Below are 27,820 nucleotides of genomic sequence, written 5' to 3' on the forward strand. Positions count from 1 at the left end.
AATAGTGAAAGGCCTGGTTAGATTGGATGTGGAGAGGATGCTTCCACTAGTGGGAGTGTCTAGGACCAGAGGCCATTGCCTCAGAATGAAAAGAGATAAGGGATTTATTTAATCAGAGGGTGGTGGATCATTGGAGTTTATTGCCACAGACGGCTGCGGAGATTAATGCACAGATTGACAGATTCTTCATTAGTAAAGGTGTCAGGGGTTATGGGGAGAAAGCAGGAGAATGGGGTTGAGCAGGAAAGATAGATCAGTCATGACTGAATGGTGGAGTAGCCTTGATGGGCCAAATGGCCTAATTCTGGCCCTAGAACTTATGAACATGTGGAGGCTATTCTGTCCATCTGCTCTAGACTGGTTTACTGCAGAGCAATCCCATGCCCCTTCCTCCTGCACTTCCTTCTGCCACCCATGCCCACTGCCCTTGGGCTCCTTTGCCACTTGTCAGCACTGAGGCAGCCTGTGTGAGGATAAGACAGGCGACATACAGCCCCAGGCGAGGGGAGAGGTGACACATGCTCTTTAGTGACCGATGTTACTGAACCACTTGGATTTCCATGGGAATTCAGCCACTTTCAGTTACTTTAGCTGGTGCGTAGTTTTAGTTTAGAGATACAGCATGGCGCACCAGGTCCACACTGGCCATTGATGTGTCATTCACACTAATTCTACGTTATCCAACCTTTTCATTCACTGTTTACACATTAGGGGCAATTCAACAGGCCAATTAACCTTCAAACATAGTCTTAGGGTATGGGAGGAAGCTGCTGCACCAAGAGAAAACCCACGTGATCACAGAGAGAACGTGCAAATTCCATATAGACAGCACCAGAGGCCAGGATCAAACCCGGGTCTCCGGGACTGTGCTGCAGCAGCTCTACCAGCTGCACCACTGTACTGTGCTGTTATACAAAATGGCCAGATTTATTTATGTATGGCTGGGTAATCATGATTTTTGAGCTGCTGATAGCTCCTGGATCTGGATAGCGGAGTCAGGGGGTATGGGGAGAAGGCAGGAACGGGGTACTGATTGAGAATAATCAGCCATGATCACATTGAATGGTGGTGCTGGCTCAAAGGGCCGAATGGCCTACTCCTGCACCTATTGTCTGAAACAAAATGAATGGCCTTGGACTCAGTTTGGGCCAGAGAGTACAATGAATGAACTCGCAGCAGTCTACAGGAGCTTTATCCTGTGGAAGGTGTTTGCAGATCGGCACACAAGAGGGAGGAGTGTGTGCCAGGAAGATCGTGTCATTTATCTACTGGTGTCCTAAGCATCAAAATTTTAAAAATCGCATTCATCACAGTGAAAAGTTAAATCGTGGCTGATCAATCTTTCCTTTCCAAAGGATAGGTGATGTTCCGGGTCGGGACTCTTCTTCAGACTGAGGAAGGGTCCAGACCTGAAACGTCACACATCCTTTTTCTTCAGAGATAATTCCTGACCCGCTGAGTTACTCCAGCACTTTGTGTCTATCGTCACTCAAATGTTGAATGGGATCCAGCTAAGGATCAGATCAAAGGACTCTTGAGAAATCCGATGTAAACATTGGTGAGTCGACCAGATATGGTTTTGTGGGATTAATGAGAATTTAAAATTGGGAGTGAAATGTTAAAATCGGGACTGAAATTGGTGATTACAGTGATCTTTTTACTTCCCCTGTTGTTTGTGAAAAAAACCCAACCTACACTCCGCAAAATATCAAAGCTTCTCAAATGGCGATGCTCGAAGACAGAGAACAAGATTTCACCGACTAAGGATTTCTTAATCATTATGGAGATTTCCATAGCAACGGCGATGTGAGTGATCTGTGCAATTAAATAGGTGCTATAAATTCAAAAAGATATGAGGATTATGTTTAAATATAGTTGTCCCTGGTCTACGGCAGAGATTCAGTTCAGAGATTCCAGCATCTGCATGCAGTCTCTTGTCTTATCAGACTTCCATCCACTAATCTATGTAATGGATTCCATCCGCAACACTAGTAACCCAGAGACCTTTGAGAACATCCTTGGATTGGTTGCCACAGCAGGGAAGGTTGCTCATGTGTTGGCAACAATTCAGCAAAGATTTGTCGGACCAATGCCTGGAATGGTCAAGAATCAAGAGTGTTTTATTGGCAAAGGCACCCATAACAGAACAATAAAATTCTTACTTGCAGAAGCATAATGGTTGGCAGAATGGTTGGTTGTCTTCTGAAGAAGGCTTATACAGACAAGAAACACAAGGAACTGCAGATGCTGGAATCTTGAGAAAAACATAGTGTTGGAGGAACTCAGTGGGCCAGTCAGCATCCGTGGAGGGATGTTTTGGGTCAGGACCCTTCTGCAGATAAGCAAGGTTTCTTAGAGGCGATTTGATTGAGACACTTAAGATCCTGTGGAGAGGATGTTTCCTCTATTGGGTCACTAGTTTAAAAATAAAGGGTTATCCATTTTAAAGCAAAGGTGAAACATTTATTTTCTCTGTGAGAGTCGTGAGTTTTTGAAACTCTTTTTTGCAAAGGGCAATAGAAGCAGACCCTTTGAAATTCTTTCAAGCCCATCTATATCTATCTGTATATATATTACAAAAACTCTCAGTTTGTTTGTGTGTATATGTTTATGTGTGTATCATGCCCTCTACACAACCAAAACGGTACACGACAGTGTAACAATTTTAGTCCCACCCTACTCACCATTCCCCCATGTTCTGAATAAACCCACTTTTGTTACTTTTTAAAAACAATTTACCTAATAAACGTTAATAAATGCATCCCCCCCGGGAGGACCAGCGGGAGGACCGGCGCCCGTCCGGCGGGTCCCGCGTCTCACCTTCCACCCGTGGTGCAGCGCGGCGGCAGAGGATTCACAAGATGGCCGTCGCCGCCGATCGCAGCCGAGCTGCAGGAGAGGCTTCGGCTTCACGCCCGGCCCGCAGGAGAAATGGGGCCGAGGTCAGTGCCTTCTCCCTGTCCACTCTCACCCACCCACAGCCCCGGGAGACACTTCCTGCCCGGCAACGGGTCCATGCCATCGCCACCGGTCCCCGCCACTCGATGTAGATCACAGCCGAGCTGTAGGAGACGCTTCGGCTCCACGTCCGGCCCGCAGGAGAGGCCCACAGGAGAAATGGGGCCAAGGTCGGAGCCGTTTCCCTGTCTCCCCTTGCCCGCCCACGACGGCACTCCCCGCCCGACAACGGGTCTACGGTTGGGCCAAGGGGGAAGGGAGGGGAGGAGGGGAAGGGGAGAGTGGAGGGGGAGAGTGGAGGGGGAGAGTGGAGGGGGAGAGTGGAGGGGGAGAGTGGAGGGGGAGAGTGGAGGGGGAGAGTGGAGGGGGAGAGTGGAGGGGGGGGGGGTGGGTGAAGGGAATGGGGGGAGGGAGGGAGGGGAGGGGAGGGTTTAATCCTGACCTCTGGAGTTTGGATGTGCTTACTGTGACTGTATGGGTTTTACCTGCTTGCTCAGTTTTATCCCACATTCCAAAGACTTCTGGGTTGGTGGACTAAATGGTCACTCTAAATTGCCCCAAATGTGTATGAAAATAGTAGTATTCGAGGGTAGGGGGTAAAGAATTGATTAAACAGTGGGCAGAATACTTTAGAGAGAAAATTAGTGGTGGAATGGGAACTAACAATTTATATCAACGACATGGAACCAGTAATTCAATTGGAATCAATGAAGTTGCCCAAAGGGGAAGGTTGGACAATTAGCTGTGACATTGAATTGAAGTTACAGAGAGCAAACCCCCAAAATAAGGTATGGTGTAATATTGCCTATGTGAACTAATGCTGAACTCCAAAGAAAAACGATTATGTTCCTATGGTATGAATGGGGCTGGGGAAAGACGGGTGTAGGGAGACAAAGCAGGCAGAGAGCGGCACGGTGGCGCAGCGGTAGAGTTGCTGCCTTACAGCGAATGCAGCGCCGGAGACTCAGGTTCGATCCTGACGACGGGCGCCGTCTGTAGGGGGTTTGTACGTTCTCCCCGTGACCTGCGTGGGTTTTCTCCGAGATCTTCGGTTTCCTCCCACACTCCAAAGACGTACAGGTATGTAGGTTAATTGACTGGGTAATTGTAAAATATAAAATTGTCCCTAGTGTGTGTAGGATAGTGTTAATGTGCGGGGATCGCTGGGCGGCGCGGACTCTGTGGGCCGAAAGGCCTGTTTCCGCGCTGTATTACTAAATCTAAAAAATCTAAAAATCTTTCTTTGTGCCATCATTAAACGCATTTTCCATTTTAGAGGCCTCTTGTTGAGGTGGAACATTTTAGTGCCAACAACTGAGATACTTGAGGATTCATAGAAGTCCAGAGTACAGTGACCCCAAAAGTCCATAATACTGCCTTCGGAAATTGTGTATAGTTTTGGTCATGTCATGAAACTGGAGAGAGTGAAGAGAAAATTGACAAGGATGTTTCCCTGTAGGCCTGGGCTACAGTGAAAGACGAGGCAGGCTAGGACTATTCCTTAGAGAGCAGGAGGGTGAGGGCTCATCTTATATTAAAAGATACGTTGGATATGGTGAAACCCTGATAAATAAGGATAGCAGAACAAATTGGTACTTAGAGATGTGCAGTCAAGCAACACCACAGATCATTACATAAATAATATTCAGATTTGGCGGCACAATGGTAGAGCTGCTGCCTCACAGCGCTAGAGACCCTGACTACGGGTGCTGTCTGTACGGAGTTTGCACGTTCTCCCTGTGACCGCGTGGGGCTTCTCCAGGTGCTCCGGTTTCCTCCCACATTCCAAAGGCATGTGGGTTTATAGGTTAATTGGCTTTTGTAAATTGCCGCTGATGTGTAGGATGCATAAGTGGGATAACATACAACCAGCATTCGGCTGATCAATGGTCAGCAAGGACTCAGTAAGGAAAATGCCTGTTTCCATGCTGTATCTCTGAAAACTAATAAGATCTGATCGCATTTGGTGCAATCTTTACGAAGGAATTGATATTATTAAGTGACAGCTATTAATTAAATATTTTCTGCCACACGTATATTGGCAAGTGTTTCCTGGAAGCAGAATGCTGAATCTGATAAGGTTAGGTCAATTAACCAGATTGAAAAATCAATAAAGACTTTTGAGGCAATAACACTTAACACTGATATATGTGGATTTTCACTGTGCAGAGGATTAAATTTTCAGGATGTTACAGATTAATAATGCAGTATGCATCACCATTGCCATCAAGAAATATTCCAAACATGCCTCACATAGAGACATATACAATAGATCAGAAAGAGAAAGGTAAGGAGTGGTGAGACATTAGGTTGATTAAAGAGATGGGTTTTGGGAAGGCAAAGATGAGGGGAAAATGTTTCATATAAAGTTATATATTCTCACACTGAAGTGAACTGAATGGAATGTAGGCAGCAGAGATACCGAGGACAATGTTCACAGGTGATCAGGACTTAATTTAGGACACGATAGAAGGTAACCCTGATAGGACATCATAACGTACTCAAGTCTACATGTAATTAAATGACACAAGAAGTTTGGTGGCACAGTGGTTGAGCTAAGGGCGGAGCCAAACATGAGGAGTCTTAGTGAAAAGCAGGGTCTGTGGGATAAAATGTTGGTCTTCGCTATACTCGCAACCTCTCAAGGCATTGTGTTGTAAATTCACATGTTCCGTAACAGGAATTAGCCTCAGAAGCTTGTTGTCAAGGGTAAATAAAGAGTAGAGAAAGATCCAAAGTCGCACACTAATCTGTTATTCTACTAATTGAGAGAAAATGTTGCTCAAAACACCAGGCCTTTAATAAAATCTGACAATGTGCACTTTAAACACATGTGATTTTTTCTATTACAAATCTCAAATTGTGGAGTACAGAGGCAAATAAAGAAATGATGGGTCTTCATCCCAAACATTATGGAGGGCACTGTATATATAACAAACAGACAAACAAATAAACAATAGTCGAGTGTACAACAGAGTCGGGGTAGGCAGGAGCGCACAGGAGTCAAAGAGGTCAGTGCCAAACAGTGGTCAGGAGAAATGGCTTCAACCTTCCTGACGCTGAATTGGACAAACGTTTGGCTCTTCTGGATTCTACTGTTTCATTGAACAGAGGGAGACAAGGACTGAAGAAGTACACAATGTACATTCGGAAACTAGATTCTGTGTTCACTAATGATATTACTGAAAGACAGCAGTAAGATTAGTAATGAGATGATTGGGAACGGTATAAGGGCAGTCAGAACAGCAAATGAGAACAGCAAATGAGAAGAGCAGTAAGATAGGGAGTAGTGGCGCAGCAGTAGAGTTCCTCCCTCACAGCAATTGCTGCGCTGGAGACCTGGGTTCAATCCTGACTACGGGTGCTGTCTGTATGGAGTTTGTAGATTCTCCCCGTGACCGCATGAGTTTTCTCCGAGATCTTCGGATTCCTCCCACACTCCAAAGACGTTCAGGTTTGTAGGTTAATTGGCTTGGTATAAGTGTAAAAAAATTGTCCCTAGTGTGTGTGTAGGATAGTATTAATGTGCAGGGATCGCTGGTCGATGTGGACTCGGTGGGCCGAAGGGCTTGTTTCCACGTTGTATCTCCAAACTAAACTAAAGAAAACAGTGCTGCCCAACATAGCACATGCATAGCGAGGTAGACGCCCGTTGCAATCATGATGACGAATGAACCAAAAATCCATTGAAGATTTATTGTCTAAGTGATTAGGCTAAGCTAATCTTCAAATAAAAGATTTTAAAATTTGACTTTGGAGAGAGGCACCATCTTAGGTGAAGCTCCTCTTGAAACAGTTAAAGTCGCCTTTTATGATCACTTCTACTTACTATCTTGCCTTTCCCCTGCTGAGAAAGTCATTAGTCCCGGCGCTGAAAGTCTTCCGTCAATAATCTCTATTTCAAAGTAACTCTCAGAACGAATTATCTTTATTAGACCCAACGCTACTGGCACAGCTGTGAATATTTTTGGCTGAATTGATCTGTAAGGTCGCCGATGATACCACCATTGTTCGCCAGATCTATAGCAATGGTAGGACAAAGTACGGGAAAGAGATCGAGACCTTGATGTCATGGCGTCAGGACAATAACCCAGCCCTTAACTGAGGGCCCAGGAGCTTCACCTCACCTAAGGTGAGGAGCCAGCGCTGCCGTCGCAGCTGCGGCTTGCCTGCAGTCCGTCTGTCTTTTGTGTTTTTTGTTGTTTTTGTCTCAATTGTAGTGTTAATATGATGTAGTGTTGTATGTTATGTTTTGGGGGGGGGGGTGGGAGGGAACGGGAACTGTAACTGTAACATTCTCTCTCCAGAACGGAGACGCGACCTTTGTTCTGTGCCGTGTCTCCGTTCCCGCTGCGGCCTACCACTGGCCATGCACCTGGGACCACCTGGGTCTCTGGTTCGCAGAGCCCGCGGTCCGGACTCACCACCTGCGGCGCTGGCTGCCTGCGAATGCTGCGGGAACGGCTGCGACTCGTCTCCGGAGGCTCCGGCGCGGGCCGCGTGGACGTCGGAAGCCCGCAGGCCCCTGGATGGGGGCCGACATCGGGAGCTCCGGCAGCGGCAGAGGCAACGTGTTCGCCCGCCCCGAATCGCGGGGCTTGGGTCGGCCCGCCACGGACCTTTCACCATCCGGCGCGGCCTGAAATAGGCCGCGGGATTTTTTTTCACCGCCCAGCGGGGGCTTCAATATCGGGATCCCCGACCGCCCCGACGTGGCAACTCCAACAGCCTGACCGCGGGACAAGACGGCAGGGAAGAGAAAAAGACATTCTGGCCTTCCATCACAGTGAGGAGGGACTGGAGGAGACTCACTGTGATGGATGTTTCTTTTTGTTTGGTGTTAGTTGTGATTGTATGTGTTATTGCATTTTTATTGATTAATCTTATTGGTCTTATTGTTCAACTGTGGGTAATGTTTCATTTTACTACACATTTATGTGTATGTAACAAATAAACGACTATTGACTATTGATTGACTATTGAGATGGTGCCTCTCTCCAAAGTCAATTTTAAAAATCTTTTATTTATATACTCAGCAAGGCAAAGTACACGGTTACTGGACCAAGGAAATGAATATAACCCCGTTCTCATCAACAGAGCTGCCGTGCAGATGGTCGTGAGCTTCAACTTTCACAGCATCTAAATCAGCAGCACCATAACCTGGTCCCTCCACTATGATGCAATGATCAAGAAAGCACATCAGTATATTCACTCTCTGATGTATCTGAGAAGATCTGTCATGTCCTTGAGGATTCTCTTGAACATCTATAGAGGTGCAACAGAAGGTATTTTGATGGGATGCATCTCAGCCTGATATGGCAACTGGAGACCCAAGGAACTGCAGACGCTGGTTTACAAAAAATGATACAAAGTACTGGAGTAATTCAGCCAGGCAGGCAGCATCTCTGGAGGACATAGACAGGTGATGTTTCCGGTTGGGATCCAAAACTAGCATCTTGCAATTTTATAAATTCTCTTTTCCCCTTCGTCAGTTCTGTTCCAAAGACATGAAAAGTTTACCTCTCCGCTACTTGACATGGCAACAGCTCTGCTCTTGACCATCTAAACCTGCAGAGGGTGGAAATCCCAGCCCAGTCCATCACAAGCTCGTCACTTCCTTCCATCTGGCCCATCTTCACAGTGCATTGCATCACGAATGCTGAAAGCATCGTCGAGGATGCGTGTGATCCTGGCCATTTCCTTTGCCTCCTGCTACCTTCCGGGAGAAAATACAGGGCCCTCAAAGCTCAGATGACCAGACTTAAGAACAGATTCTTCCCCACTGCTGTCAGACTTCTGAACCAATCGCTCTTTCACATCCCATTTCCATGTACTCCTAACACTGCCTCATTTGGAGATACTGTTATTGTACTTTAATACGCTTTTGCTCCACTTGGATTTTGCATGGCAATCCTGCACCTTTCTGCTGTTTTGCACTCATATTTATTATATTTCTCACACTGCATATATACAATTTTCTCTGCAAGCTTCATATGAAGATGGAATTTCATTGTATCATGGTGAAATAGCAATAAACTAATCTCATCTCATCCAATGATAAAATGCCAGCTACGCTACAAAATGGCAAACTTTAAGAGTTTTGAATAGAACTGACGAAGGGAAAAGAGAATTTATAAAAATGCAAAATGTAAGTTAATATGAATGGTAAAATCTTCATTCGTCATAGGGCGTTTCCAATCATACTCAAAAATCCAATGTGCCTCAAGTGAAATGACCTCATCTCATGTGGCACTTAAACCGACAACCTATTTACCATTTAGTTTGTTGGAAGTCTTCTTGGAGTGATAGCACTGATGCAGTGAATGATGTTCTATGAAGTCAGGATATTGACCGAAGATAGACACAAAAAGCTGGAGTAACTCAGCTGGACAGACAGCATCTCTGGAGGAAAAGAATGGGTGACGTTTCGGGTTGGGACCCTTCTTCAGACTGGTTAGGGATAAGGGAAACGAGAGATATAGACGGTGATGTGGACAGATAAAGAACAATGAATGAAAGATATGCAAAAAAGTAACGATGATAAAGGAAACAGGCCATTTGTAAGCTATTTGTAGGGTGAAAATGAGAAGCTAGCACGACTTGGGTGGGGGAGGGATGGAGAGAGGGGGAATGCTGGGGCTACCTGAAGTGAGAGAAATCAATATTCATACCACTGGGCTGCATGCTGCCCAAGTGAAATATGAGATGACCGTCAGGTTAACAGTGGGGCCAAGGTATTCTGCGCTGATGCTTACGCAAGGGCCGACAAAAGCGGAACAAATCTTCAGCCCCAGCCTTAACTGCACTGAAAAGAAACAAGAAATAGACAGGCAGCATATTGACAGATCCATCAGAAAACAAAGCAGCATCCTAACATGGTCTTGTCACCAATTTTCACCCCCACGTGACTGGATTTGTTACATAAACATGTGAGAGGAGAATGTCACACCCAAAACGTCATGTGCCTCATTATAAACACGTTTCCAAAATAGGATAAAGATACACACAACACACAGCTCCAAATGAGCACATTAGCAGAAAACACCATCCTCCCTACTTACATTGCCCATTCCAGCTTTTCATTCTTGATTGAATTGTACAAAGCCTGCAATGTAAACAGAAGCAAGAAGTCAATTTATTGCATTTGTGTTTAAGGGAGCTATCAATTAATTCACCGCACTCCCGACACATACGCAAATTAGGTCATGATAATAATTTGATTAGATGTAGTAGGTGGGAATGTGTTTTACAAGGGTCTCTGAGGATTTATTTACTGCCATGATGTGATTCTGTACACCTCACCAATATTACTGAAATATAAACCAAAAGGTTCCCTCTCCCAGTTCCAAATCCATTCCTTCATCAAAGTTAAAAGCATTGTTATAAACAATTATTGTATGACACAAAGCACAAATGAATGCAAAATAATTCAATCATACACAATTTCCAAAGAATATATGAATATGAAAGATTTAAATGCTATACATTTTTTCTGAGCAAAAATGCATGTGAAAGATCTAAATTGTATACATTTCCCTCCAATTTTCCTTCAGTTGGTGATCGAACTGGAGAGGCTCAATGTGAAAGCTGATATGGACGTCACTAATACAATAATTGTGCACTGTTATGAGAATTATTTTATTTTGTGTGTGAGATGAAGAAGTCCACACGATTACTGGGAGAGGCAATTATGGATACATGAGGCTTTGGTTAAATTAAACTCAACCTATCCCCTCAACCTTAGTTAACTCTTAAAACACCAAAAATACAACATGTTCATTCTGGTTCACCACCCAAAGTGACAGAGTTTCAAACACAATTTTGAAATCAAGTTGCATTTTGTCAAGATCAAAATTTAGGCAAATGAGCCTTTGGGATTTTCCATCCATTATACGTAACACAATTGTTTTTGTTGACTGTTACCTTGTTCTGCAGCTTTATACAAATTGCGGCACACTCAGACCCCTTTAACTACACCTTGCAAATAAATGCATTGTTCGTGCAGAACTAACAGAATTTGGTTTGGATGAATGTTGAGCAGATAGTCGAAGCCAGAAGAGGCTAAAGTTAATTTTCGAGTGATTTTCAAGGGTCCAATTTCTGATAAGTTTGTTCAACTGAATGGGAACACTTGAGAATCAAAGGCATAACACAATTTGCTGCCTATCTGCTCTTCTTTTTCTTTCCTATTTTCACCGATACGGTTGTACAAGATAACACGCCTGCTTGCCTTTGAGTCTGTACCGGAGGTGCATGGGCAATTCTCGCGTGATCAATAATAAAAGCTTTGGGAAACTGAACTGATTAAAGAATCAGCTTCAGTCCAAGCCCTTTCCCAACAGAAAAAGGAATGCTATAAATTATCTGTACTCCAAAATAAACACAGACGCACCTTGCACACAGTCTATAATTGGAGGCTAAATCTCCTCTCAATAATTCCCCATAGCAATTATCAAGTCTTCCGAAGAGAAATTCAGATTCAGTACAAAAGAGAATACATTTTTACTGGGTAACTCAGTACTGCATTGTTTTAAACCCTGGACTATTGGGTGAAGCAGACTGTTTAAACAAAATAACTATACTCATGCTTCGAAGCAATGTGCAATATCACAGCTGAAATAATATTTCATGCCTTTCATGAATTATGAGTGTGGCTGCATCTTTTATCAAATGGAAAATGAGAGCCTTTAAATACCGGAGCTCCAGTGTGTATGGAGCTTAAATCAATTGCAGCAATTCGTGAGAGAAGCAGATAATCTAGAATCAAGAGGCTTTAACAGAGGGGGCAGAGATATACACAACAGACAAGAAATAAACTTAAGTAAATAATAAAATGCTGCATGAATATGTGAAAAGCTAAGATTGGCAGATATACTAGTTATGTTCTCATCATTGTGAGAGATGAGGTTACATAATGCTGCACGCTGCCTTCAAATCTTATTTGTGCAACTCCCCGTGAACGGGCTGATATTTGTATTTTCATTCGCGTACCTTGCCTGTCGATGGATTGGAAGCCGAAAATTCGGATGAATAGGAGGTCTTCAGTGACTTGGAGCGACGGGGTTGGTGCCTCAGGTCGTCCCGCAGGTACCTGACTGACCCACCGCTCTTCACCCGGACCTTGCTCGTCCCTTGCACGCTGTTCACGCCGATCATTTCCCCGAAGGCACTTGCCGCGTTCTCGGTGGTCTGACGGACGGAGTGGAACCAGGGAAACGCTGGCACCGTGTTAAATCACAGGCTCAGCAATCAGCATCTGATCGAGAGACAGTTCTCACAGCACGAGAGTCCTCCAGCTTCAGAATGGGAAACTGTGCCTGCCTCTCTCAGCTATTTCCCACACTGTTCATGTTTGGACTGCTGTTTCAGTATAGGCTCACATGCGGGGTTTTAAGTCACACGCGCGCACACACACACACACACACACAAAAACCATCCCCTGAATGGTCCAAGCCAATGGCAAAGAGCCAGACGAGCAGATCATTTGTATTCAAAATAGCAACATCACTGTTTCTCGATTATTGAGCTGCAAGCTCATTAAAGGTGGGCATTGAAATACTACAAATAAAGATTGCTATAGACATTCAGCTCACTTTGGGAACTAAACCGAGCCTGAATTAAAAGAAGTAACAGTACATGGGACATAAAACCTGCATTAATCTGACCACCTGCAAATAGCTGAGATGTTTATGTCAGGTTATAACCAGGGGGATTTTTAGCCTTTTATTTAAAAATCGGATCAGAGCACTAAAGACATGGAAACCTGCTGACAGGGAGCCCCTAAAATGGGATGGGCTTTGCTGTTTTAAGTTTTATTTTCATGCTGAGAAGGGCAACCTACCCACGTCACTCTCCCCCTCTCGCACTTGAAACTTCTTCCCACTAATGAATCCTGATTTTTTTTTTTACATTGTCTTGAAATGATAGAAATTACGTTCAATAGCAAATGTTGTTCTGCAAACCATATAGATTTTATTTAGGAAACTAGATTCTGTAACTATTTTCCCCTTTCAGAGAAGGAGAAGTTGGAGATCACGGGTACTGTTGCAAGGTGGCTAGATTTTTCTGCCACGACAAGGCAACCAGTATAAACAATGTGTGCAAGAAGGAACTGTGGATGTTGATTTAAACCGAAGATAGACACAAGAAGCTGGAGTAACACAGCGGGACAGGCAGCATCTCCGGAGAGAAGGAATCGATGACCCGAAATGTCACCCATTCCTTCTCTCCAGAGATGCTGCCTGTCCCGCTGAGTTGCTCCAGCTTTTTGTGTCTATCTTCAGCATAATCAAGGACCAGTCTCACCCACCGGTCACTCCCTCTTCTCCCCTCCCCCATCAGGAAAGAAGTACAGAAGTGTGAAAACGCACACCTTCAGATTCAGGGACAGTTTCTTCCCAGCTGTTTTCAGGCAACTGAACCATCCTATCACCAACTAGAGAACAGTGCTGACCCACCAACAAATCATTGGAGATCCTTGGACTATCTTTAATCGTACTTTAATGGAATTTATCTTGCACTAAATGTCATTCCCTTTAGACAACAGACAATAGGTGCAGGAGTAGGCCATTCGGTCCTTCGAGCCAGCACCGCCATTCCATGTGATCATGGCTGATCATTCTCAATCAGTACCCCGTTCCTGCCTTCTCCCCATATCCCCTGACTTCGCTATCCTTAAGAGCTCTATCTAGCTCTCTCTTGAACGCATTCAGAGAATTGGCCTCCACTGCCTTCTGAGGCAGAGAATTCCACAGATTCACAACTCTCTGACTGAAAAAGATTTTCCTCATCTCCGTTCTAAATGGCCTACCCCTTATTCTTAAACTGTGGCCCCTTGTTCTGGACTCCCCCAACATTGGGAACATGTTTCCTGCCTCTAACGTGTCCAACCCCTTAATAATCTTATACGTTTCGATAAGATCCCCTCTCATCCTTCTAAATTCCAGTGTATACAAGCCTAGTCGCTCCAGTCTTTCAACATATGACAGTCCCGCCATTCCGGGAATTAACCTAGTAAACCTACGCTGCCCTCAATAGCAAGAATATCCTTCCTCAAATTTGGAGACCAAAATTGCACACAGTACTCCAGGTGCGGTCTCACTAGGGCCCTGTACAACTGCAGAAGGACCTCTTTGCTCCTATACTCAACTCCTCTTGTTATGAAGGCCAACATTCCATTGGCTTTCTTCACTGCCTGCTGTACCTGCATGCTTCCTTTCAGTGACTGATGCACTAGGACACCCAGATCTCGTTGTACGTCCCCTGTTCCTAACTTGACACCATTCAGATAATACTCTGCCTTCCTATTCTTACCACCAAAGTGGATAACCTCACACTTATCTACATTAAACTGCATCTGCCATGCATCCGCCCACTCACACAACCTGTCCAAGTCACCCTGCAACCTCATAGCATCTTCCTCACAGTTCACACTACCACCCAGCTTTGTATCATCTGCAAATTTGCTAATGTTACTTTTAATCCCTTCATCCAAGTCATTAATGTATATTGTAAATAGCTGCTGTCCCAGCACCGAGCCTTGCGGTACCCCACTAGTTACTGCCTGCCATTCTGAAAGGGACCCATTTATCCCCACTCTTTGCTTTCTGTCTGTCAACCAATTTTCTATCCATGTCAGTACCCTACCTCCAATACCATGTGCTCTAATTCTGCCCACTAATCTCCTATGTGGAACCTTGTCGAAGGCTTTCTGAAAGTCGAGGTACACCACATCCACCGGCTCTCCCTGTCAATTTTCCTAGTTACATCCTCAAAGAATTCCAGAGGTATTCTGTATCTGTACACTGTGGACATCTTGATTGTCATCACGTATAGTCTTTCGCTGACTGGATAGCACGCAACTAAAAAGCTGTTCATTGTATCTCGATACACATGACAATAAGAAACTAAACCTTTACATTTATTACAAGCCCACCGACTCGCACAGCTATCTGGACTACACTTCTTCCCACCCGGTCCCCTGCAAAAAGTCTATCCCCTACTCCCAATTCCTCCGTCTACGCCGCATCTGTGCCCGGGATGAGGTGTTTCAGACTAGGGCTTCCGAGATGTCCTCGTTTTTCAGAAAACGGGGCTTCCCCTCCTCCATTATAGATGAGGCTCTCACTAGGGTCTCTTCTACATCCCGCAGCTCCGCTCTTGCTCCCCATCCCCCCACTCGCAACAAGGACAGGATCCCCCTCGTTCTCACCTTCCACCCCACCAGCCAGCGGATCCAACATATCATCCACCAACATTTCCGTCACCTACAACAGGACCCCACCACTGGCCATATCTTCCCATCCCCTCCCCTCTCTGCATTCCGCAGAGACCGTTCCCTCCGCAACTCCCTGGTCCACTCGTCCCTTCCTACCCAAACCACCCTAACCCCGGGCACTTTCCCTTGCAACCGCACGAGATGCAACACCTGTCCCTTTACCTCCCCCCTCAACTCCATCAAAGGACCCAAACATTCTTTCCAGGTGAGACAAAGGTTCACCTGCACCTCCTCCAACCTCATCTATTGCATCCGCTGCTCTAGATGTCAACTCATCTATATCGGCGAAACCAAGCGCAGGCTCGGCGATCGCTTCGCTGAACACCTGCGCTCGGTCCGCATTAACGCCACTGATCTCCCGGTGGCCCAGCACTTCAACTCCCCCTCCCATTCCCAGTCTGACCTCTCTGTCATGGGCCTCCTCCAGTGCCATAGTGAGGCCCGCCGGAAATTGGAGGAGCAGCACCTCATATTTCGCCTGGGCAGTTTGCGGCCCGGTGGTATGAACGTCGACTTCTCCAACTTCAGATAGCTCCTCTGTCCCTCCCTTCCCCTCCTCCTTCCCAGATCTCCCTCTATCTTCCTGTCTCCACCTATATCCTTCCTTTGTCCCACCCCCGACATCAGTCTGAAGAAGGGTCTCGACCCGAAACGTCACCCATTCCTTCTCTCCCGAGATGCTGCCTGACCTGCTGAGTTACTCCAGCATTTTGTGAATAAAAAGAAACTAAACCTCATGGACGAAGAGCCACCGAGTTCTAGTTGAATGATTGAGAAATTTAAGTTCTAATCCCACAAAAGCAGCAGGGGATTTTAAAGTGAAACTAGACTAAGTGGACCCGTTGGGCCCAAACCTCTCCTGCATTGGTGCAGCACCCTCTCCTCCCCCATTCCACCACCATTCAATATGATCATGGCTGATCATTCTCAATCGGTACCCCGTTCCTGCCTTCTCCCCATACCCCTGACTCCGCTATCCTTGAGAGCTCTATCTAGCTCTCTCTTGAATGCATTCAGAGAATTGGCCTCCACTGCCTTCTGAGGCAGTGAATTCCACAGAAATCCAGCCGTTGTTCTTATAAACCTCCTCTGCACTCCTTTCAAAGCCTCTTCCTCCTTCCTGCAATAGGGGCCACTGGAACTGCACGCAATAATCCAAAAGCAGCCTGACCAAAAAAGAAGGGGTCCGACCCGAAACATCATCCATTCTCCAGAGATGCTGCCTGACCCACAGGGTTACTCCAGCATTTTATGTCTGTCTTTCTATAAAGCTGCATCTTCACACTGAGCTTTAAGGATTATACAGCTAGGAGTTACAGAGGAGAGATTTCAGTGTGCGGAGTGCAGATTGGTGAAGGGTCATCCACCCTACATTGAGCAAAAGGAGAGAGGATGCAGAAGGTGCCAGAAGAATAAGGAGAGGAGTATAGCAGGGTTTGAGGTGGAGTTATGAAGCTGTTAAGGGATGAAATTAGAGGATTTAAACACAAGAATCGAAATTGTGAAATGAAGTCAGTGCATGTCAGTATAAGCCAGGTTGATAGCTCAGTGGGACCGAGTGCAAGATGGGAGAAGGTAGAGCTTTGGATCCCTTAGGGCTAGATGAAACAGCTAGACAATCACCAGAAGAATTTAGAGGTGATGATGGCATGCATGAAAAGTTTAATGCAGGAGGGTTGAGGTGGATGATATGAAACAGATGGAAATAAAGGTGGAAATAAAATCAGAAACTGCAACGGCACAGTGGTGCAGCAATAGAGTTGCTGCCTTACAGCGCCAGAGACCCAGGTTCAATTCTGACAGTGGGTGCTGTCTGTACAGAGTTTGTACGTTCTCCCTGTGACTGCAAGGGTTTTCTCCAGGTGCTCCGGTTTCCTCCCAAACTCCAACGACATACAGGTTTGTAGGTTAATTAACTTTGGTAAAATTATAAATTGTCCCTAGTGTGTAGGCTAGTGTACAGGGTGATCGCTGACCAGTGCAAACTCAGTGAGCCGAAGGGCCTGTTTCCATGCTGTATCGCGAAAGACTCTGAATACCAAGATTAGCCGAGGATAGCTAATGGACTGACTTAACATGAACAATCAAGATTAGCCCAGGATAGCTAATGGGCTGACTTAACATGAACAATCAGGAGGCGATGAAAATTGGTGGAATTGGCAAAGGAGTTTGGGGCAGGGGGATTAACATAATGGTCTCAATCTTCCCTTTGTTCCACTAGATAAAATACAGGCTCAGGAGGTGGACCTTGAGCAATAGTCACAACATGAAGGCTGCAGAGGAACTGAAAGATGGTGGACACGTATACCTAGGTTTGAGAAGAGTCCATGTTGTTGTCAAAGAGTGCAGGTAAATGAGGAGGAGGAGGGAGCCCAGGCAGAGGTTCTCTGTGGGTGTGAGTGGTCAATGGGGGGTTGTGTAGGTCTCAGAGTTAACATTACAGGTTCAGGAGCAGGCGCCACTGCTCTAAAAATATTATGGTCGCAAGTATAAAGCCTAATGCATAACTAAGTGAAGGCAATCCCACAAAAAGGATGGAGAAATAGGAGAGGGGGAGGATGATGTGTCAAAAATAGCATGGAAAGATAAAAAGAATGCATTACCAATTATCTTTTTTTGGGTGTTCTTCCCCTGAAATCAGATTTTAATAATATTTAAAAATTAAATACTGTAGATGCTCTGAGATAAAACAGAAAACGCTAGAAATATTCAGTGGGTCAGTAGCATCTATGAAGGGAGAAACAGGGCTAAAGTTTCAGGTCACTGACCTGACCTCAGATCTGGGTTGTTGATGAAAGGGCATCAATCTGAAATGTTAATCTCTCCATGGGGATGATTGACCTCCTATGTATTTCCAACACTTTTTATTTTCATTCTCAAATGCCAGTCCTGAATGTAAGGAATTAATAACTTACATAAATGAGGACCAGTAACACAGTTCATATTTCAGTAGATCCATTAGTCTTATACCATTAAGTTCCTCCAATTCATTCTAGCTTACGGCAACAACACTTCTTAACAAAACATTTTCAGCAAAGGACAAACATATAATCAAAGATCTTAGAGCACTGGTTGATTCGCAGTTTATTCTTTAGTAATGTTTAATAAGAAATAGAAGGTAGAATTTCCATTCCCCTCCCACAATCGAATTCATCAGGTTTTCCATTAATTTGGTACACAGTCTATAACCCATACAAGCCATAGACGTGACATTTGAGTAATGATGGAAGAATATTAATAGCAAAAAGTAATGTGAAGATAGTAAGTCATTTTACCTCCTATAATTAATGGCTGGAGGTGGCTTACTAGCCAGTCAGCTGACTCTTTGGTGCAGCTCACTGCTTGACATCTACATGATCACTCGAAGGTTTGATCACAGTGCTGCCTCAGTGAAGGCATGTCAGGCAAGAGGTCTGGGATATTTTACATGCCCTAAGCTTTGTAAAGCTTTTCCAGTTGACTTTTACTACAATGCCATTGTGCTTTACATCTCAAATACTTTAAATACTCAGGCTTATGCCTTCCAACCAAAACAGAAGTGTCCCTCACACTGTGTACTAACAACCAACCTGAAAAGAAATGTACTGCTGATTACTAACAAAGTTAGCTCCACCAAGCCAAATGCAGTAGATTGCTTGATCTAAATGAGTGCCTCATGAACCATAGATTGCCAAGTTCGGTCCCAACGACTTCCTGCTCTGAAGGTAGAGTGCCTCGAGTGGACGATTCCTGTTGTGGAAATTCTTCAGTGGCTGCAAAGGCTGCTTAAACGCGCAAGTGCTTACTTTATCAGGTCAGCTAAAGAACATTTCTGTTGTGTGTCAGGGCCAAGGTGTTGGGCACAATGCAACAATCTTTGTTCAATCAATGCGTTCAAAGTTCTAGTCTCAAAATCATTCCACTATCTTAGTTTAGTTTATTGTCACATGTACTGAGATACAGTGAAAAACTTTTGTTGCATGCTAACCAGTCAGTGGAAAGACTATACATAATTACAATTGAGCCATCCACAGTGTACAGATATATGATAAATGAATAACGTTTAGTACAAGATAAAGTCCAATTAAAGTTAGTCCAAGGGTCTCCAGTGAGGTAGATAGAAGCTCAGAACTGCTCTCGAGTCGTGAAAGGTTCAGTTGCCTAATAATAGCTGGGAAGAAACTATAGGTGTGCGTTTCTGGAGGTGTGCATTTTGACACTTCTGTAGCTCTTGCCTGATAGGAAGCAGGGAGACAAGGGAATGACCGGGGTGAGACTTGTTCTTGATTATGCTGGTAGCCCTGCCAAGGAGGAATGAGGTGGGAATGGAGTCAATAGAAAGGAGGTTGGTTTGTTTGATGGTCTGGGCTGCATCCACGATTCACTGCACTATCTTGCGATCTTAGATGGAGCTGTTCCCAAACCATGCTGTGATGCATGCCGATAAAATGCTTTCCAGGGCACATCTGTTGAATTCGATGAGAGTTGTTGGGGACATGCCAAACTTCTAAAGCCACCTCAGGAAGTCAAGGCCTTGATATCAAATACAGGATTTTGGACATCATGCTACATTTGTACAAGGCATCGGTGAAACCACAGATTTGTGTGCAGTTCCGGTTGCTCTGCAGTAGGGGCGATGCCATTAAGATGGAAAGGGTGCGGAAAAGATTCATCAAGATGTTACCAGGAATTGAGGGCTTGAATTATAAGGCTGGATAGTTGGAGTCTTTTTTTTTTCCTGGGGCATAGGAGGCTGAGGTGTGACCTGATAGAGGCATACAAAATCATAAGAAACAATCTTTTTCCTAGGGTGTAGGAGTTTAGAACTAGAGACATAGGTTTAAAACAAAAGGGGAAACATTTACAGGAGAACTGAGGGCACTTTCTTCATGCAAAGGGCATATATGGAACGAGTTGCCAGAGAAGCATGTACAATGTCGACATTAAAATGACATTCAGACTGGTACATGGATAGGAAAGGTTGAGAGTGATATGGGCCAAACAGAGGCAGGTGGGCTAGTGCAGCTAGAAAACATGATTGGCATGGAGGAATTGGGCCATATTTCCGTGCATTATGACTCCATGACTCTAAAAGATATGCTCCCCGTTCATGATACACAAATCATACTCCTACATTGTTGTTTAGTGCACTCAAAGTATAATCAAACTGAAATAAGGAATGTAGTTTTACACAGGCCATATTTCGGTTCACAGTTGCTCATTCCTTTTCTTTATTGATTGTTTTTTCTCATGGCTTTCTATGATAAGTTCAAAGCTTCTAGGCCTTGATTACACACTCTTAATAATCAATATAACCTCAATATGCTACACTTGAGAAAAATGTGTTTTAATATTGTGACAATCGTTCATCAATTCTATTTCATTCAGAGTCATAGAGTTACAGGGCTGTGAGTACAGAAGCATTGGCCTACCTTGTTTGCTGACCACAAGTTTGCACACTGGGTTCATTCCATTTGCCTGCATCCTTCTAAACTTTTCCTAATCATGTATCAGTCCAAATATCTTAGAAAAGTCAAAATTGTATCGGCTGCTGTAGCTTCCTCTGGCAGCTCATTCCAGAAAAGGATTACCCCCTGAATGAAAAAGTTGTCCCAAAGGTCCCTCTTAAATCTCTCCCCTCTGGCTTTTAGCCCAAACCTTCTAATTTTTGAATTAGTCATAGAGTGACGCAGTGTGGAAACAGGCCCTTCGGCCCAACTTGCCCACAACGGCCAACATGTCCCAGCTACAATAGTCCCACCTGCCAGTGCTTGATCCATATCCCTCCAAACCTGTCCAATCCATGAATTGAATCAACTACCCTGGAGAAAAGTGTGAGTGTTCACTTTATCCATGCTTTCATTATTTTGCACAACCCAGTAAGGTTACCACACAGCCTCCTATGATCCAAAGAAAAAAGTCACAATCTGTCCAATCTCTCCATAGAACGCAAGCCCACAAGCCTAGGTAATGTCCCAGTGAATCTCCTCTACACCCTTTCCAACTTAATGGCATCCTTCCTATGGTTTGGTGACCAGAACTGCATGCAGTACTCCAAGCAAGGTCTCTCCAATGACTACTACAGCTGCATCATTGAACATCAATGTTTGTGCTCAATACCCTTCCCAATGAAAGCACACACTATCCACCTGACGCCACTTTCAGGAAACCATGCACCTGTACTCTCCGATCTCCCTGTTTTGCAACACTCTCCAAGGGTCCGCCATTTCTAAACCCATGAGATTCACATTAAATTCTGCATTTCAAGAGAGTCAAGAGTGTTTTATTGTCATAGAACAATGAAATTCTCACTTGCTGCAGCACAACAGAATATGTAAATATAGTACACTGTACACAATATGATAAACGACAGAAAAAAAAAGTTCAAGGAATCGATACATATATATATATATATTCCTGCTATTTATCCCTCTTTCTCCCTCCTAGCAACAGCGAAACCAGTTCCCAGTAAGTGGAAAGCAAGAGCACCTCTCTGGTTTTTACCATTGCATTACCAAGGTTCATGATGTGACTCAGAAAGGCAACCACAGTTTAAAAGCAGTTATTGTTCTCAGGTGCGACTTTCAGCTAAAGCAGCTCTCTTAAATAGACCCAAGACCAAGGTATTATTTCAAAAAGCAATTTAGCCCTCATGTCCTGGCTAAAGTTTATCTCAAAATCAACACGTTAAAAAAATTATTTTGGCACGCTTGTTGAATTTTGTTGACAGCAAATGTCCCACGTTACAATAGAAACAATACTGTAACTATAGAACCATGACATTGGAGAAGCCTCCAAATAATGAAACTCTTTTCTTTCTCTCTCACTCACTCACTTACACCTACTCCAGCCAATATTGTGGACGCAATATGCATCTGTTCCAGGGACTTATGTGTCCAACACCCTGCACATACATAGAAACATAGAAAATAGGTGCAGGAGGAGGCCATTCGGCCCTTCGAGCCAGCACTTCCTAGATGCTAGGGACAGGACAGACAACAATGTTGTGTATGGTGGGCCAACTGATCTAGTTCAGTTTATTATTGTCTCGTATACTGAGCTACAGTGAACAGCTTTTGTTTGGGTGCTATCCAGTCAAAGATACGACTGTAAATGATAACAACCAAGCTGTCCAATAAAGGATAAAGGGTACAACATTTAGCGCAAAATAAAGTCTGCTTAAAGATAGTTCAAAGGTCTCCGCTGAGGTGCATGGGAGGTCAGGACTGCACTCTAGCTGATGAAAAGACTGTTTAGTTGCCTGATAACAGTTGGGAAGATACTGTCCCTGAATTTGGAGATATGCATTTTCAAACTTCTGTTCCTCCTGCCTGATGAGAGAAAGAAGGAGGAGTGACCAGGGTGAGACTGGTCCTTGATTATGCCGGTGGTCTTGCCGAGGCAGAATGAAGTGTTATTATTATTATTAATGAATAGAGAGGTTGATTTGTGTGATGGTCTGGGTTGTGTTCCCAACCCTCTACAATTTCTTGCATTATTGGATGGAGCTGTTCCCAAACCAGCCTGTGATGCATCCTGATAAAATGCTTTCTATGGCACATCCAGGGAATACTGTTGCCTCGAAGTGTCTTCTGCCTGCCAAAAGGTGTCAGCCTTGTCTTAGTTCCGGCACTTCCACCAGAATCCAGGGATGTGGGTTCAAGTCCCACTGTGGAGCACAGTAAACATCGCAGTACTGAAAGCTCTAGTGTCAGAGCCTGTGCCCTCCAAAGAAGTTATTAAATCACAGCCATACTACCTCGTTACTAATAGAACATTTCCCATGACATTCTCCCAGCATCCTGACTTAAACCAGTGTTTAAATGAAGAAATAGGCATTTATAGTATTACTGGCTTTCATGTTTGTTTATAGACAGGATTAATTTGACAATCTTTTGGATGTTGAAGTGAAATATAAATGTAGGTCCAAAGAATATGAACACTGAATACAAGCTGAAATTAATTACACTTTGAAACCGGCTATTCCACAACTCGGTAATGAAAATTACATGAGGTGCAGCTGGTTTATCCATAATGAAGCACTGAGACTATTCTAGAGAGATACAGCATGGAAAGAGGTCCTTCGGCCCACCAAGTCAGTGCCGACCACGATCACCCCGTACACTAGCACAATCCTACACACCGGGGACAATGTACAGAAGCCAATTAACCTTCCGACCTTTACATCTTTGGAGTGTGGGAGGAAACCGGAGCACCCGGAGATAAACCATGGAGAACGTACAAACTCTGTACAGAGAATACCCGTGTCTCTGCTGCTGTAAGGCAGCAACTCTACCACTGCACCACTGCCGTCCCTGAAGCATTACATGCACGATGTTACAGAGTAAAACACAAAGTAATTACCAGGAAACTAACAGTGCAGGTAAGAACTGCAGATGCTAGTTTATACCGAAGATGGGCACAAAAAGCAGGAGTAACTCAGTGGGTCAGGCAGTATCTCTGGAGAAGAGGAATAGGTGACGTATCAGATCAAGACCAGATCAGGAAACTAGCCCAGGTTTCAAAGTTGTGTATTTGTCTTTCTGTTTCCGAGAAACAGCTCATTCAATGGTACTGTGGTGCCCGAGGTCAGCTAATACCTCTTCCCAATTTGTACAGCTAGCATCTGCATCAGGGAATTTCATGATGTTGTGGAGAGAGAGCTGTGGGTGAACAGCAGAACCTGCTGAGGACTTTCATTTTAACCAACTCCCTTGGACTACCCTCACCAAGGGACATGAATACTCTTCCCAGCCATTGCTGCAGCTCCACACCCACCCCTCCCTCCACCTCCACCATGGCCAGGTACCACACTGCCATACACAAAGTGCTGCTCAGCAATTCAAACAGCCACTATCAACCCCATTGCTTCATCTAGAGATGCAGTTTGTTACTATGGTGGAAGTCAGGTTAGCAATTTGCAATCATACTCATGGAGTGCAAGTGTGGAAACAGACCCGTCAGCCCAACTTGCCCCAGCTACACTAGTCCCACCTGCCCGACTTTGGCCTATATCGCTTGGCCCATCATCACTTGTTGAATGATGGCCATCAATGACAGTCACACAAATAAATATGCATGGGAAAAGGAGCAAAAAAGATTGTTTATTTCACAGTGCCCTTCTCCCTGTAACCTTTGACGCCCTTCCTATTCAAGATACTATCAAATCTATGCCTTAAAAATATGCAATGATTGGCCTTTACAACCGTCTGTGACAATGGATCCTACAGATCAACCACCCTCTGGGTAAAATAGTTCCCCCTCATCTCCGTTTCAAAAGTCCGTCCTTTTATTCGGAAAGCGTGAGCGGCAAAAAATTATTAGGAACACGAGGGGCAGCTTTTTCACCCAGAGGGTGGTGGGTATATGGAACAAGCTTCCAGAAGTGGTTGAGGCAGGTACAAAAACATTTAAAAGACACTTGGACAGATACATGTATAGGAAAGGTTTAGAGAGATACAAGACCAAGTGGACCCGTTGGGCCCAAACCTTGAAGTCGTAAATAGGAGGAAGATGCAGTACAAATGGTTTACTGGAGTCAGAGACATGATGGCCTTTTACCTTAGTAGCCTTTAACTAATGCATAGCCCAGTGTCATTTGAGGGGTTGTTTTTGAACAAGACAAATGATTGACAAAGGGAGGGATCTCCTCGTTCTCAAACTACTTTAGTGATGGGTTTGTGGCCATTGTCATTCACAGCTTAGTTTAGTTTAGAGACACAGCACGGAAACAGGTCCTCCGGCCACCTGGTCTGCGTCGACCAGCGATCCTCGCACACTAACACTATCCTGCACTCACTAGGGACAATTTACAATTTTTACCAAGCCAATTAATAATATATTCCTTTATTTGTCCCACACCGGGGAAATTTACAGTGTTACAGCAGCAAAATGGATAGCAAGAGATCATTCATTATAAATAAAAGTAATGACAAGGATAAATTGTCATCAATTTACTGTGTATTCCTTAACTGTTACTGTTGACTCCTCTGCTGGGAGCAGTGCTGGTTGTGCAGTCTCACAGCAGCGGGAAGGAAGGACCTCCTATATCTCTCCTTCACACACTTGGGGTGAAGGAGTCTGTCACTGGAGCTACTCAGTGCAGTGACAGTGTCCTGCATGGGGTGGGAGTCGTTGTCCAGCAGCGATGTTAACTTTGCCATCATCCTCCTCTCTCCCACCTCCTGCACTGAGTCGAGGGGGCAACCCAGGACAGAGCTGGTCTTCCTGACCAGCTTGTCAAGTCTCTTCCCCTCCGCTGCTGAGATGCTGCTGCTCCAGCAGACCACTCCATAGAAAATTAGCCTACAACCTTTACAACTTTGGAATGTGGGAGGAAACCAGAGCTCCCGGAGAAAACCCATGCAGGGAGAACGTACAAACACCGTACAGACAGGATCCGTAGTCAGGATCAAACCCGGGTCTCAGGCTCTGAGAGGCAGCAAATCTACCGCTATGCCACTATGCTGCCCAGGCTTCCAGTTTAACTGGAACAGGCTACCAGTTTAACTGCTGGTCTTCTTCACATGTCTCTAAGGAATGGCAAAATGAGCAATAAATTGCTGGCGCTGCAGAAGCATCAATCGTCCTGCATCTGGTGCTACATGGAGAAAGCCCACCTCCTTTAAGTCCAGCAGTAGCATTTAATAGAGCAGGAACAAAGATGACAAATGCAACTTACTGACAGGATGGATGATCCCTGCCTCTCAACTCCGTGGCTGGAGTTTCATGGGCTGGAGTTATTGAGAATGCATTGATCCAGTGGTTGTTACCTAATGGTGGATGGGTGCACTAAACATGTTGGTAGCCTGAAGGAAGAGGCAAAGTTAGTAAATAACCACGAGAAAGACACAAAGTTCTGGAGTAACTCAGCAGGTCAGACAATATTTCTAGAGAACATGGATAGGTGGCATTTCAGGTCCTGACCCCAGACTGAAGAAGAGACCCAATTCGAAACTTCACCCGAGATGCTGCCTGACCCGCTGAGTTATCCAGCACTGTCCTTTTTAATGTCGCCATTGTACACGCTACTACAGCTTCCTCTGGCAACTCGTTCCATACATCAAGTCAAGTCAATTTTATTTGTATAGCACATTTAAAAACAACCCACGTTGACCAAAGTGCTGTACATCTGATTAGGTACTAAGAAAAAAATGAAACATACAGTAGCACGCAAACAGTTCACAGCGCCTCCTCAATGAGCCTCAAACGCTAGGGAGTAGAAATAGGTTTTGAGCCTGGACTTAAAGGAGTCGATGGAGGGGGCAGTTCTGATGGGGAGAGAGATGCTGTTCCACAGTCTAGGAGCTGCAACCGCAAAAGCACGGTCACCCCTGAGCTTAAGCCTAGACCGCGGGATAGTGAGTAGCCCCAAGTCCGCCGACCTGAGGGACCTGGAGTTAGAGAGGTGGGTTAGAAGATTTTTGATGTAGGGGGGGAATGTCCATTTAGGGCTTTATACGTGAATAGGAGGAGCTTGAAGTTGATTCTGTACCGTACAGGCAGCCAGTGGAGAGAGGCCAGAATCGGGGTGATGTGGTCCCTTTTACGGGTACCCGTCAGGAGTCTCGCTGCGGCGTTTTGGACCAGTTGCGGCGGGACAGGGAAGATTGGCTGATCCCAGTGTATAGGGAGTTGCAGTAGTCTAGGCGGGAGGAAATGAAAGCGTGAATGATTTTTTCTGTGTTGTCGAATTGGAGGAAAGGTTTGATTTTAGCTATGGTTCGAAGTTGGAAGAAGCTGGCTTTTACCACAGCGTTGACTTGCTTATCAAATTTTAATGCAGAGTCAAATATCATGCCGAGGTTTTTGACATGCGGTTTGACTAGGCAGGATAGGCTTCCAAGACTGCCTGTTATCGATTTGATGGAGTCGGGGGGGGGGCGAATAGGATGACCTCAGACTTGCTCTCATTTAATTGGAGGAAGTTCTGTGCCATCCAACATTGTATGTCCTCAAGGCAGTGTAAGAGGCTGTTTAAATTTGACTGGTTGTTGGGTTTCAGGGGGAGGTAAAGCTGAGTGTCATCGGCATAGCAGTGGAAAGAAATGCCGTGCCTTTGAATGATTTGGCCAAGGGGGAGCATGTATAGAGAGAAGAGAATGGGGCCTAGGATGGAGCCTTGTGGAACTCCGCAGGAGAGGCTAGCTGGAGCAGAGGAATAACTGCCTATGTTGATGGCGAAAGTCCTATCTTTGAGGTACGAAGCGAACCAGCTCAGGGCAGTGCCATCAATGCCAACCGCGTACCAGAGACGGTCAATAAGGATGGTGTGGTCCACTGTATCGAACGCTGCGCTGTCGAGAAGGAGCAGGATTGCACAGTCGCCGGTGTCGATGCCCTTTGCATGTAGAAATGTCCATAAGTTCTCTCTTAAACGTTTCCCTTTTTGTCTTAAACCTATGTCTCTAGTTCTGAACTACACCCTGGGAAAAAGACTGTGGCTATTCAAGGTGAATGTAGAGCAACAAGACTTGGGTAAACTGCCCGATCTGTATGGGGCAGAAAGCAGTTGGCTGACACCTTCCGTGCTGTTAAACGGAAAAAAAAAGTGTCACGCAAGCACAGTGATCGATATTTTACGCACTTGGACAGATTTCATAACGG

The 27,820-nt window shown here is 44.9% G+C and overlaps 1 protein-coding gene across 3 annotated transcripts in view; it reads right to left on the reverse strand.

The window, feature by feature from the left end:
* psd3l (pleckstrin and Sec7 domain containing 3, like) overlaps positions 1–27,820 on the reverse strand; it is a 296,641-nt gene that overhangs the window by 58,506 nt on the left and 210,315 nt on the right. For 2 of the 3 annotated variants that reach the window (XM_078403848.1, XM_078403858.1), the window contains one exon: positions 10,020–10,063. In XM_078403848.1, the coding sequence (XP_078259974.1) occupies positions 10,020–10,063 (44 nt within the window). Of the gene's footprint in view, positions 1–10,019; positions 10,064–11,949; positions 12,336–27,820 lie in introns of those variants that run through there. The other variant, XM_078403865.1, reaches the window with a different exon arrangement.

Source organism: Rhinoraja longicauda, chromosome 1, assembly GCF_053455715.1.
Source record: "Rhinoraja longicauda isolate Sanriku21f chromosome 1, sRhiLon1.1, whole genome shotgun sequence".
In the NCBI taxonomy this organism is placed as follows: domain Eukaryota; kingdom Metazoa; phylum Chordata; class Chondrichthyes; order Rajiformes; family Arhynchobatidae; genus Rhinoraja; species Rhinoraja longicauda.